General features: G+C 47.8%; 1 protein-coding gene across 2 annotated transcripts in view; it reads right to left on the bottom strand.

The window, feature by feature from the left end:
* The window catches only part of LOC144500695 (inactive phospholipase C-like protein 2), a 273226-nt gene that overhangs the window by 57536 nt on the left and 202739 nt on the right, over nucleotides 1-12951 (bottom strand). For both annotated transcript variants that reach the window (XM_078224017.1, XM_078224018.1), the window contains exon 4: nucleotides 1096-1171. In XM_078224017.1, coding sequence (XP_078080143.1) covers nucleotides 1096-1171 — 76 coding nt within the window. The remainder of the gene's footprint in view (nucleotides 1-1095; nucleotides 1172-12951) is intronic.

The following is a 12951-nucleotide window of genomic DNA, read 5'->3' as shown; positions in this document are numbered from 1 at the left end:
ACAAAACAACTGATTCAACAAAATAAACATTGAGGATTTTTAGCTGGTTATTTTTTTCTAAATGCAAAATAGTATTTTTCTATCTATGGCACTTTTGACTGGAGGTCCCCTTCGTCCACTGAAGACTTCTCTTTCAAATATTACACCAGACAGATTTGGGGGATCAATTTAAATAGTTCAGCTTCAGATCTCATCATAGAATCCCTACAGTGCAGAAGGAGGCCATTCGGCCCATCGAGTCTGCACCAACAACCATCCCACCCCAGGCCCTATCCCTGCAACCCCACATGTTTACCCCGCTAATCCCTCTAACCTATGGATCCTGAGACACTAAGGGGCAATTTAACATGGCCAATGCACCTAACCCACACATCTTTGGACCGTGAGAGGAAACCAGAGCACCCGGAGGAAACCCATGCAGACACGAGGAGAACGTGCAAACTCCACACAGACAGTGTCCCAAGCCGGGAATTGAACCCAATCCCTGGAGCTGTGAGGCAGCAGTGCTAACCACAGAGCTGCCCATCAATAGACTCTTAATTCCAGAACTTTATTGAATTCAAATTCCACCATCTGCCGTGGTGGGATTCGAACCCGGGTCCCCAGAACATGAGCTGAGTTTATGGATGAATTGTCTAGTGATAATACCACTCGGCCATCGCCTCCCCTTGGCAAGAAGCTTCCAATATGAGGGGTCCTCATTGTTCAGCTTATCAAGTTGCTGCATGACATGCCTGACCCAAAGATCCAGTCAGGGCTGGTCAAACACACCAAGTACACCCACCCCGATAAAGTTAGATTTATTCCTCATGCTATAATAGGACACTCCGTGGACTAGCTTCTTGGAACAGTGCAACAGGAGTGCAGATTATCCTCCACCCCCCCACCCCGCCCCATTGCCTCCAGGTTCTCAATCTTCGGAAATGTGGCCTCTCTTTCTTCGGCCCCCACCCGAGACAAGGAACCGCTGGCACTAAACCCAGTTATTTTTAACTACGTGTGCGCCAGCTCACGCCAACACTCTCCAGATTTGCCACATTCAACGAGGATTCAGCAGGCAAGTCTGAGGCCTGCGGTGGAGACAGAGGCACTCACCAGCCTTCTGCGCCTGGATTATCTTCACGTGGACAGCATCAGCAGATTCAATCAGCATCTTGCTGGTCTGAATCATCTGCAAAACAGTAACAGAGAAAAGTGAACAAATGCATCTGTGATTATGTCGCCCAAAAGTTGCATACGGACAAATTGGAATCATAGAATCCCTACAGTGCAGAAAGGAGGCCATTCAGCCCACCGAGCCTATACCGACAGTAATCCCACCCAGGCCTTATCCCCGTATCCCACCCTGCTAATCCCCCTGACACTAAGGGGCAATTTAGCCCCCAGGGCAGAAATAGGCCATTCGGCCCATCGAGTCTGCACCGACAACAATCCCACCCAGGCCCTATCCGCGTAGCCCCACATATTTACCCCGCTAATCCCTCTAACCTACGGATCCGGGGACACTAAGGGGCAATTTAACATGGCCAATGCACCTAACCCACACCTCTCTGGACTGTGGGAGGAAACCGGAGCACCCGGAGAAAACCCACACAGACACAGGGAGAACGTGCAGACTCCGCACAGTGACCCAAGGCCGAAACCAAACCGGGGTCCCTGGTGCTGTGAGGCAGCAGTGCTAACCACTGTGCCACCGTGCCCAGGAGTATGCCACTCGTGACCCCCCTCAAGGCTGATCCGCCATGCAGTACGATCATCGCTGCTTTGATTTCGCCCCTGCACCTGACAGTTTTCAATCTTCTTATCCCTCTCGTGTTGTAGTCACCCTTCGATAGCTTGTTTATTGCCCATTCTACACGTGTGAGCCTCACTTGACAGCTCAAACTGTTGGGGGGAGTGCAGTGGGGGGGGGGGGGGGTGGTAAACAGTTGATTGTGTCCTTATCCCATAACCGCAGATGGACTCCCGATACCCCTTACTGAACAGCCAGTGGGACTCACTGAATAAATAGCATTGTCAAGGTGCTGAAGGCAATTTTGAGAGTGGTTAATTTCGCATGGGCTGTGAGTTGAACCCGGGGTCATCTTGTTCGGCACGATTCAAATACTCCCCATTATACCCAGTGAGAAAAAAAGCCATTTTATAGATTTTCTGAATCTGAAACGTCAGGATAAATTGTACACTCTGAACGAGTTGTCATCTTCTCGCTAATGGAGTTAACTATATTGATATTTTACACGATGTCGAGGACCAATTTGAAGTCTCTACTGGCTGTATCTTTTGCATTAGCACTCATTATTGTAGCCTGCACATTGTACTGAAAATTTCACATTCATAAATCCGCTCAATGGTTCTCGGATTAACCTGCTGACAGTTCCAGAGAATTCAAGCTCTCTCGACTCACTCGTTTTAGTGAAAAATTGCTCAATTCTGTAAGATTAACGCGGGAATGTCCACAGCAGTTTAATCTTGTATCAGTGTACCATTACTAAATGCCATAAAATATCTTAGAGTACCTTTTGAAATCAAGCACTCTGGATTGTTTGTGAAGGCCTAAAGATCACAAGTCCAGTAACATAACCACTACTGTACCTATTGTCTAAGGCCCTCATGGGTGGCATGGTGGCACAGTGGTTAGTACTGCTGCCTCACAGTGCCTGGGACCCAGGTTCGATTCCCGGCTTGGGTCACTGTCTGTGTGGATTTTGCATGTTCTCCTTGTGTCTGCGTGGGTTTCCTCCGGGTGCTCCGGTTTCCTCCCACATTCCAAAGATGTGCAGGTTAGGTTGATTGGCCATGCTAAATTGCCCCTTCGTGTCAGGAGGTTAATAGGATTAATAGGTAGGGTTATGGGGATAGGGGCTGGGTGGGATTGTGGTCAGTGCAGACATGATGGGCCAAATGGCCTCCATCTGCATTGTAGGGATTCTATTATTCTACCTATTCTGGAGCTGAAAATCCTATGCTTGAAGGGTGAGTTTGCTGAAAACTATTATAAAAACACTTTCATGAGCATTTATTTACAAAGAGACACATTACTAACACGGCCCAAAATGGAATATCTCCAAATTTGCAGATAACGTGAAACTAGGAAGTTTCAGCTCATCCATGCCTGCCAGGGGACAATGTACCATCTCCTGTTGTAGGATTCGAGCCTGGAACCCCAGAACGTTGTCCTCGGTTTGTGGATTACGAGTTCAGAGACCTATACGACTAGGGCACCTGAAGTTCAAATTGACACAAAGCTAGGTGGGAGGGTGAGCTGTTAGGAGGATGCAGAGTTGCTTCAGGGTGATTTGGAGAAGTTGAGTGAGTGGGCAAATGCATGGCAGATGCAGTATAATGTGGATAAATGTGAGGTTGTCCACTTTGGTAGCAATAATAGGAAGGCAGATTATTATTTGAGTGGCTGCAAATTGAGGGGGGAAATGTGCAATGAGGCCTGGATGTCCGTGGACACCAATTGTTGAAGGTAAGCATGCAGGTGCAGCAGTGGTAAAAAAGGCAAAAAGTATGCTGGCCTTCATAGCAAGAGGATTCAAGTACAGGAACAGAGATGTCTTGTTGCAGTTATACAGGGCTTTGGTGAGGCCAAACCTGGAACAGTGGGTGTAGTTTTGGTCTCCTTATCTGAGGAAGGATGTTGTTCTTGCTATAGAGGGAGTGCAGCGAAGGTTCACCAGACTGATTCCAGGGATGGCGGGACTGACGTATGAGGAGAGATTGAATTGGTTAGAATTATATTTGCTGCAGTTCGGAAGAACGTGCAGCATTTCAGAAACCGATAAAATTCTAATATGACTAGACAGGGTAGATGCAGGAAGGATGTTTCCAATGATGGATATGTCCAGAACAGACCAAGAATATGGGGTAAGCGTTTTCGGACAGAGATGAGGTGAGCCTGCAGAATTTGCTACCACAGAAAGCAGTTGAGGCCAAAACATTGTATGTTTTCAAGAAGGAGTTAGATATACCTCTTGCGGAGGTGCGGGGGGGGGGGGGGGGGGGGGGGGGGGGCGGCGAAGGGGATTAAGGATATGGGAGGGAAGGCAGGATCAGGCTATTGAGCTGGATGATCAGCCATGATCATAATGAATGGGGGAGCAGGCTCGAGGGGCTGAATGACCTCCTCCTGATTTTATTTTCTATATTTACCTCCCAACTCAACAACAAGGTATCATTCTGTTTTTACTTATAGGGAAGTGAATCCCCACGTAATACCACAACTTGTGTACTGTTAAACACAATGAATATGCAACTAACATGCTATGTCCAGCACGGGGTTTTATGCTCCATCGGGATCCCTCTACAGTATTTAAGAAGCGTCATTAATTATTTTTATTAAAGGCTACATACAGAGCACACTACAGCAGGCTGGGAACTGGTACAGAAAAGATCAAAAAGTAAATATGGCCGGAATTCTCCGGTCTCACACCCCGTTATCGCTGCCAGCGAGAACGGAGAATTGGACGCTCAGCCAAATCTCCATTCACTGCAGCGGGACTGGAGAATCCCAGCTGAAGGCGAGGTCAGAGAATTCCAGCCTGTATTACCCTTAGGTACCAAACAAAGCAGTCAAAAAAAAGCTGACTAAATTCCTTGAAAATAAATGCTTAAAATTTTCTATCGATTGTACATCGGGACTTCAAATGTACTAATGAAATGTCATTGTCTGCTCTGACCTGGATCCTGGAATAGTCAAACATCTATCAATCTGGACGTTCCTTTGTCAACACCAATTAGCACCAGAGTGCAATGATGTGCAACAATTAGACTGTGAGATCTTAATGGGTAAGTGCATGTTAAAAACTGTTTTAAGTGACAGCAGAAATGCATTGTGCATTAGCGATTATATACTTCTGAAACTATTTTGAATCATTGAATCACAGTGAAGAAAGAGGCCATTCGGCCCATCGAGTCTACACCGACTCGCCGAATGAGTTGGTCCACACCTACCACCCAATCTCCATAAGCCTGCACATATACCATGTCCAAAGATATGCGGGTTAGGTGGATTGGCCATGCTAATTTTCCCCTTAGTGTCAGGGGGACCGGCAAGGTAAATGTGTGGGGTTATGGGATTGGACCTGTGTGGGATTGTGGTCGGTGCAGACTCGATGGGTCGAATGGCCTCCTTCTGCACTGTAAGATTCTATGATTCTCAACCACCAAACCTACACATCCTGGGACACACTCTCCCCTGCTCCAGGAGGCGGACCTTTCAGTAGGGTCACCACCCATGCCTGGGATGCAGTGGCAGCCCTGGTCAGTGCAAGCGCACAGCAGAAGAGGGTGGGGCAGCATTGTTGGAAGACAATGAATGATCTTCTTCGCTCAGCCAGGGTAAATGAACTACCCCCAGTCTCTCTACGGAACCCCTCGCACACCAAACCCTTTCTCTCAGTCAGCCATGTTGGCCTTTGCCAACAGCCGACACCAGGATGCCCCCCGCTCCCTTCCATAATCACCATGCTCCCCCCCAGGAGCTGCCATGCTTCTCACACTCCAGCTCCCACCCAAGCCCCACACCTGCCACTCCTCACCAACATCCTAAATGTCAACGCTCCCACCTACACTCTTCCTCGCCATGTCATTGCAGGACAAACTCAACCGCAGCAAGTATGAGCAGGCGTAGCCATCTAGAGTAATGACGGAGCTCTGAACCCTCGCACGTTTTGAGGAGCGAGCTCTCGAGCTGGCTGGTGAGGAGGAAGAGCGTGCATGCTCTGCTGGTGAAGTGGGGGCAGCAGAGGAACGTGAGAATCCTCAACACACACGCTATCATTCCTTAAGTGAGTGATCAATGTTCCCTCCATATCCACTGTAATGCACGGATGCCATCCCCCTTCTCTTGCAGACCGAGCAGCAGGAACAGGCCGGGCCATCCTCGCGTCCCCTGGACCCACCGGACTCGATTGGCGTGCGTGATGGTAGACATCACCATCACGTCTTGCACATGGGGGCACGTCAGCGTTATCTGTGCGATGTTGCGGCCTTACTGGGAATGTCAGCTCAATGACTGGGACATCAGCTTGCAAACGGTTAACAGCTGACCTCCACTAAACAGAAGAGCTTTTTAGCTGCACACCATTGAATGGTATAATCATTAGTGAGGGGAGGCTGTTCAGCCATAGTGTCTGCCTCTTGTAGAATCACAGAATCCCTACAGTGCAGAAGGAGGCCATTCAGCCCATCGAGTCTGCACCTACCACAATCCCACCCAGCCCTATTCCCACAACCCCATGCATTTACCCTCGCTAGTCCCCCTGACACCAAGAGCAATTTAGCATGACCAATCTACGTAACCCGCACATCTTTGGACTGTGGGAGAAAATCAGAGCACCCAGACGAAAACCTCGCAGATATGGGGAGAATGTGCAAACTCTGCACAGACAGTGACCCAAGCCAGGAATCGAACCTGGGTCCCTGGCGCTGTGAGGCAGCAGTGCTAACCACTGTGCCGCAGATGAGACACAGCTGAATCGCGAGGCCAGCAATTAGCATGGCCAGCCCATTCCTACTGGGCACCCTGTTTCTCCCAGGTCACAAGAGGTGCAGAGTTGAGCAGCCTTCCACGAACCATCGAGATCAATCGTTACACACAAGCACCCCAAACAACTGGTCATGGCCTTCTGGGCAGTCTCTCCCTTTGTCCTGAGTGTGGGTTCCAATCATACTGCAGAATCCTCCCCTGTGTGTGAGGCCCTTCAGGCCGCATAAGGGGAGATGCAGCCTATTCCTGAATCCCCTCATTCTTCCCTGACAGCCTGGCCTCTCATGGAATCCACACCCGGGGAACTCATAATTGCCCCCAACGTCAGCCTATTGTTTTCAAGCCCTCCAACCTTTTGCCAGCTCCCACTAAGGTAGGGGACTCCCTCGACAGCGATTTGTACAGGAACCCAGGAAGGAGGACACAGGAAGTGCTGCCTGCATACCAATCTTCACAGCCCTTTTAAAGCAAATGGCGCCCCAAAATGAAGGGAAGGTAAGGCCTGCAAGTGACCCCTGTGGACCCCTCCCCCCGATATGGCAATTGTGGGACCCCCATTCCCAGCCCCGAGTTGCACTTTTCCGTGTCTCCTGCGTCCTCCCTGATGCCCCCTGTGCAGTGAACACCCCGGAGGGTGCTGGCTGCCTGGGTGCTCCCCTCTGAACTTCCCCTCAGAGGTGAAGGTGCCAGGTTCACGCTTATATAAAGCATGCCAGCACCCACTGACTATCCGGGGAGGGGGAGGTCCTGGAGAGACTGCTCGCTAATGGCACTCTAATGTAATAAAATTAACTTCTGGGGACCCCTGTGGAGTATTTCACGCCACTCCGCCAGCGAGAAGCCAGGAAGATCGGAACTTGGAAACTCGCCGACGCAAATTGTGCTTTCCAAATCTCTCCAGATTTTGAGCACATCACCATTTTTAAAATTCATTTGTGGGACATGGGTATCGCTGGCTGGCCAACATTTATTGCCCATCCCTAGTGCCTGAGGGCAGTTGAGAGTCAACCACATTGCTGTCGGTCTGGAGTCACATGTAGGTCAGACCAGGTAAGGGCAGTAAGATTTCCTTTCCTAAAGGACATTAGTGAACCAGATGGGTTTTTCCAACAATCGACAATGGTTTCATGGTCATCAGTAGATTCTTAATTCCAGAAGTTTTATTGAATTCAAATTCCACCATCTGACGTGGTGGGATTCGAACCTGGGTCCCCAGAACATTAGCTAAGTTTCTGGATTAATAATCTAGTGATAATACCACTAGTTCATTGCCCCCCCTGCAAATGGAGAGCGCAGGTTCAAACCCCTCCATTGTATATCAGTAGCGAGAGGTGGACAGGAGGAAGAGGAGAAGCGGCTGGAAAAGCAGTTACGATCGCAGCTACGCCCAGTTGGAAAGCGGAACTCCCCCAGGAAGCGGAATCCTAGGATAAAAGCTGCTAATTTAAAACAAATCTGAGGCCAACTACGCTGAACTGAAGAAGGCTTCCTCAACTTCAAAGACAAACTGTGGGTGGTAACTATTTGCTGGATTTAACTCATTAGTATTACATTGTATGGGATGATTGTTTTAGGAAAGGGAGGTATCTCAGAGTTCAGGGACGTAGATAGATGGGAACAGTGATAATTCTAGTATATAATGTGTGCGTGTAGCCATTATTGGTTAAGTATACCTTTGATTTGTATTGTGGCCTTTCTTGTTGCGTGTTTTACCTGTTAATAAACCTTCTTCTATTTGAATGGTTACATGTCAAGGGGATTAGCAGGGTAAATATGTGAGGTTGGGGAATAGGGTCTGGGTGGGATTGGGCAGACTTGATGGGCCGAATGGCCTCCTTCTGCTCTGTAGGGATTCTATGACTTGCCCTGATGGGTTTGCATATTTGTCCTCATATTGGATCAAACTCATAAAACACTGATAAAAATCAGTGTTCCAAGTTATCCATCTGGGTTTTGGGATACCCCCGGATCTAACATCAATGGGCTTCTTAACACAGCAAGTGCTATAGATGCCCCGTCATGGCAGACTCTGGGCCACTTTCCTGCCAGTTGAAGCATTGCCACACGGAATCCCAGCATCGTCAAAGCAATTAAGGTTGCACCTGTAAAACGCAAATTTATTCAAATAGGTGGGCGGCACGGCCCCACTGCTGCCTCACAGCGCCAGGGACCCGGGTTCAATTCCGGTCACAGGTGACTGTCTGTGTGGAATTTGCACATTCTCCCTGTGTCTGCGAGGGTTTCCTCTGAGTGCTCCGGTTTAGAAACATAGAAGATCGAGGCAGGAGGAGGCCATTTGGCCCTTCGAGCCTGCTCCAACAGTCCAAAGATGTGCGGGTTAGGTTGATCAGTCTTGGTAAATTGCCCCTCAATGTCAGGGTTACGGGGATAGGGCCTGGGTGGGATTGTTGTTAGTGCAGGCTCGAAGGGCCAAATGATTCTCCCTGTTACCCACAGCAAAACATTAAAACCTTTTTTCAGAAAAAAATGCATCACTGAACACAATTCCCAAAAATAACTACCAACACCAGCAGACTCGAGGAAAACAAATTTTGCAATTAAAATTAATTAGCAACTATAATCAAGAAATTAGCACAGTTTATTAACAACTCATTCCTAATGGTCCGACACAATTATACAAGTGTCATAAGGACCGAATAAAAATTTGCTTACTGAGTTTTAAGTAATTTTTAAAGTCAGTGGCGCAAGATGTAGCAAAGTAGCTGCAACGATTAACAAACTGGCCCTAATGGAATATTATACACTTCAATAAATTCAAGTCATAAAGCATACAGCGCGGAAACAGGCCCTTCAGCCCAACCGGTCCATGCCGACCTTGGTGTCCTCCCAGCTAGTCCCAATTGCCCACGTTTGGCCCATATCACTCTAAACCTTTCTCATCCATGTACTTATCCAAATGCTTTTTAAATGTTGCTATTGAACCTGCCTCAACCACTTTCTCTGGCAGCTCATTCCATACACGCACCACCCCCTGCGTGAAGAAGTTGCCCCTCAGGTCTCTTTTAAATCTTTCCCCTCTCATCTTTAAAGTCCATAATTCTTGCGAAAGAGTGAGACTGCAGACACTGGTAATATGAAATAAAAACCAAGAAATGTTGGAACTGCGAAACAGACCTGACAGCATCAGTGGAGAGTGAGACAAAACACGACTACTTGATTTTTAAAATTGGCAATTCGGGGGTTTTTTTAAAAATGGAGCTTGGGCCTATTGCACATGTGTCAGTCAGAAATTGGCCGCACGTGCACAGTTAGTGTCCTTTAGTGTATTTAGACCAGGAACGAGCCCTATGCACCCATGCAGATGACAAAGAAGCAAAGAGAAATGGTGCAAAACTGCAGGTCAGGTGACTTGAATTGGAGCGCCATTCCAAGGAAGGTTTCCCAGGGAGCAGAACACAGGGCGGGCAACAAGAAGGGGTTCCACAAGTAAGTCCCAGGAGGGACAAAGACTGGGATCAGGAACAGATCTTGTTAAGTTGAGATAAAGGGGCAGCATGTTAGCACAGTGGTTAGCACTGCTGCCTCACAGTGCCAGGAACCCGGGTTCAATTCCCAGCTTGGGTCTGTATAGCGCGCAAGAAACAATAGTTTTCACTGTATGTTCATACATGTAAGAGTTTTAACAACACCAGGTTAAAGTCCAATAGGTTTATTTGGTAGCAAATCTCATTAGCTTTCGGAGCGCTGCTCCTTCGTCAGATGGAGTGGATATCTGCTCTCAAATTTGCTTTGAGTGTATTTAGTGTATCTCAAAGCAAATTTGAGAGCAGATATCCACTCCATCTGACGAAGGAGCAGCGCTCTGAAAGCTAATGGTATTTGCTACCAAATAAACCTGTTGGACTTTAACCTGGTGTTGCTAAAACTCTTACTGTGTTTACCCCAGTCCAACGCCGGCATCTCCACATCTTGTTCATACATGTGACAATAATAAATCAAATCAAATCAAAGTCTGTGCGGAGTCTGCACGTTCTCCCCGTGTCTATGTGGGTTTTCTCCGGGTGCTCCAGTTTCCTCCCACAGTCTGTCTACGTCAATGGGGACGAAGTAAAAATGGTCGACAGCTTCAAGTTTTTAGGTTTCCAGCTCAACAAAAACCTGACCTGGTCCCTCCATGTGGACGGTATTGTTAAGAAAGCCCACCAATGCCTCTACTTTCTCAGAAGACTAAGGAAATTTGGCACGTCCTCTACAACTCTCACCATAGAAAGCATTCTTTCCGGTCGACAGGGGAGGGAACTGTCCCTTTGGAAAGGGGAGAGGAAGATGCATTTGGTGGCGGCGTCACATTGGAGGGGGTGCGGGAAATCTCATCGACAGGAAATGTCAGGAAAATGGGAAAGATGTTGATGGTCCTGCAAGACTCTGCATAGAGGTTTATAAAATGATGAAGGGGATAGATAGAGTGAACGTTCAAAGACTATTTCCTCGGGTGGATGGAGCTATTACAAGGGGGCATAACTATAGGGTTCGTGGTGGGAGATACAGGAAGGATATCAGAGGTAGGTTCTTTACGCAGAGGGTGGTTGGGGTGTGGAATGGACTGCCTGCAGTGATAGTGGAGTCAGACACTTTAGGAACATTTAAGCGGTTATTGGATAGGCACATGGAGCACACCAGGATGATAGGGAGTGGGATAGCTTGATCTTGGTTTCAGATAAAGCTCGGCACAACATCGTGGGCCGAAGGGCCTGTTCTGTGCTGTACTGTTCTATGTTCTATGTGGAGTGACACAACAATAAAAAAGCCTTCCATTGGTTCCATTCGTAAAATGCACCACGGCAGTTCAGAAGAGCAACTGACAAAATCTGACACCGATCCATGAAAGATGATGTCAGAAGATATGGCCAAAACGTTGGTCAGGGAAGTCAATTTTCAGCAGCATCTTCAAGGAGGAAGAGATCGGTAAAGAGATGGAGAGGTTTACACCGGTTTAACTGTTCTTTAAGCTAGTGATTAGGATCAGCAGCAGCCACTGCTCGCAATGGTGGCAATGCCATGACAAATCACAGAGCCACGACAGGTATCTGTGGTCCAGACCTCAGCCCCAGAAGGCAGATGGAAGATAGACTCCTGCACTCAGCAGCACCAAAGGTTCACTCTGATACATGGAGTAGGAATTTCCGATTACTTGAAATCTGAATTCTTGTGGTAAACTTATGAATACTGCTCCATTTCTTTTATGTGGAAGCTCAGTCGCTGGACCAGGTACGCCCATGTTTCTACCAGAAGTGGTACTGTTGCTGGGGATGTTGAGGACAGGGTGGCTCGCTAGGATTACTCACTCACTCACTGGCCCCAACGTTTCCAGGGTTATTGTTCATTATTAAGTGAGGAACAGGAGTCCCATCTCCAACGGTAAGAGAATTGCAGCAGTATTTAAACAACTGACCTATAAGTTGCAACATGGGGATGTAAGGGTTGAGCAATCTACTTGTTGCCATCTATTCCACAGCCAAGTGTATCTCAGTGCTGATGGCCAGCAAGCGTGCAAACCAAGATAGTGTCTCATGGATCATTGTCACTTGCGCACCCCTCTACCTGCCTCCTCAGATACCCACACGTTAGTTTCCATTGGTAGGAGAGACTAGGAACCGAGAGCACAGCCTCAAAGTAAAGGGATGACCCTTTAGAACTGCGAGGAGGAGGAATTTCTTCAGCCAGAGGGTGGTGAATCTATGGAATTCATTGCCACAGAAGGCTGTGGAGGCCAGGTCATCGAGTGTATTTAAGACAGATAGGTAGGTTCTTGATTTGTAATGGGATTAAAAGTTATGGGGAAAAGGCGGGAGAATGAGGTTGAGAAACTTATCAGCTATGATTGAATGGCAGAGCAGACTCGATGGGCCGAATGGCCTAATTCTGCTCCTATATCTTATGGTCTTATATATTGCAAAAAACAGCTAAGGCTATTCTTGGAACAATACAAGACATACAGCTTGGAGCAGTTGCATGTCAGGACTCAACTGTCCAGAGATAAGAACCACCTCAGTCCCTACAGGCTTCTTGAGGACCACAACATGCAGAGGACTGACGGCTGGTTGAATGAACTTAGTTTGTGTTTACAAGACTGAGGGATAATCCGGTCGACGTATTTAAACTGATGAAGGGGTTTTGACAGAAAATCCAGAACAAGAGGACGTCATCTTAAAATGAGAGCTAGGCTATTAGCAAATTAAATCAGCAAGCATTCCTTTTCCCTGTGGATAGTAAGGAAAACCTGCAGCTTGCTGCCTCAAACAGCTGTGGTGTGGCCAGTCCTTCAACAAGAACACATTGAACTTAAAGGGAGTCAACATTCAAGGTGAAGTGAGCATAAGGCACTTTGTAAGCGGACAATCAGAAATGGGCCAAGTTTTGTATCCCCGGGACCAACAGGAAGACCAACCAACAGGGCGACACAGTGGCACAGCGGTTAGCACTGCTGCCTCACAGCT

The sequence above is a fragment of the Mustelus asterias genome, chromosome 11, assembly GCF_964213995.1.
Source record: "Mustelus asterias chromosome 11, sMusAst1.hap1.1, whole genome shotgun sequence".
NCBI classification, from domain to species: Eukaryota; Metazoa; Chordata; class Chondrichthyes; order Carcharhiniformes; family Triakidae; genus Mustelus; species Mustelus asterias.
Note: the sequence above shows the minus strand (reverse complement) of the source record. Positions and strands in the feature narration are given on the sequence as shown.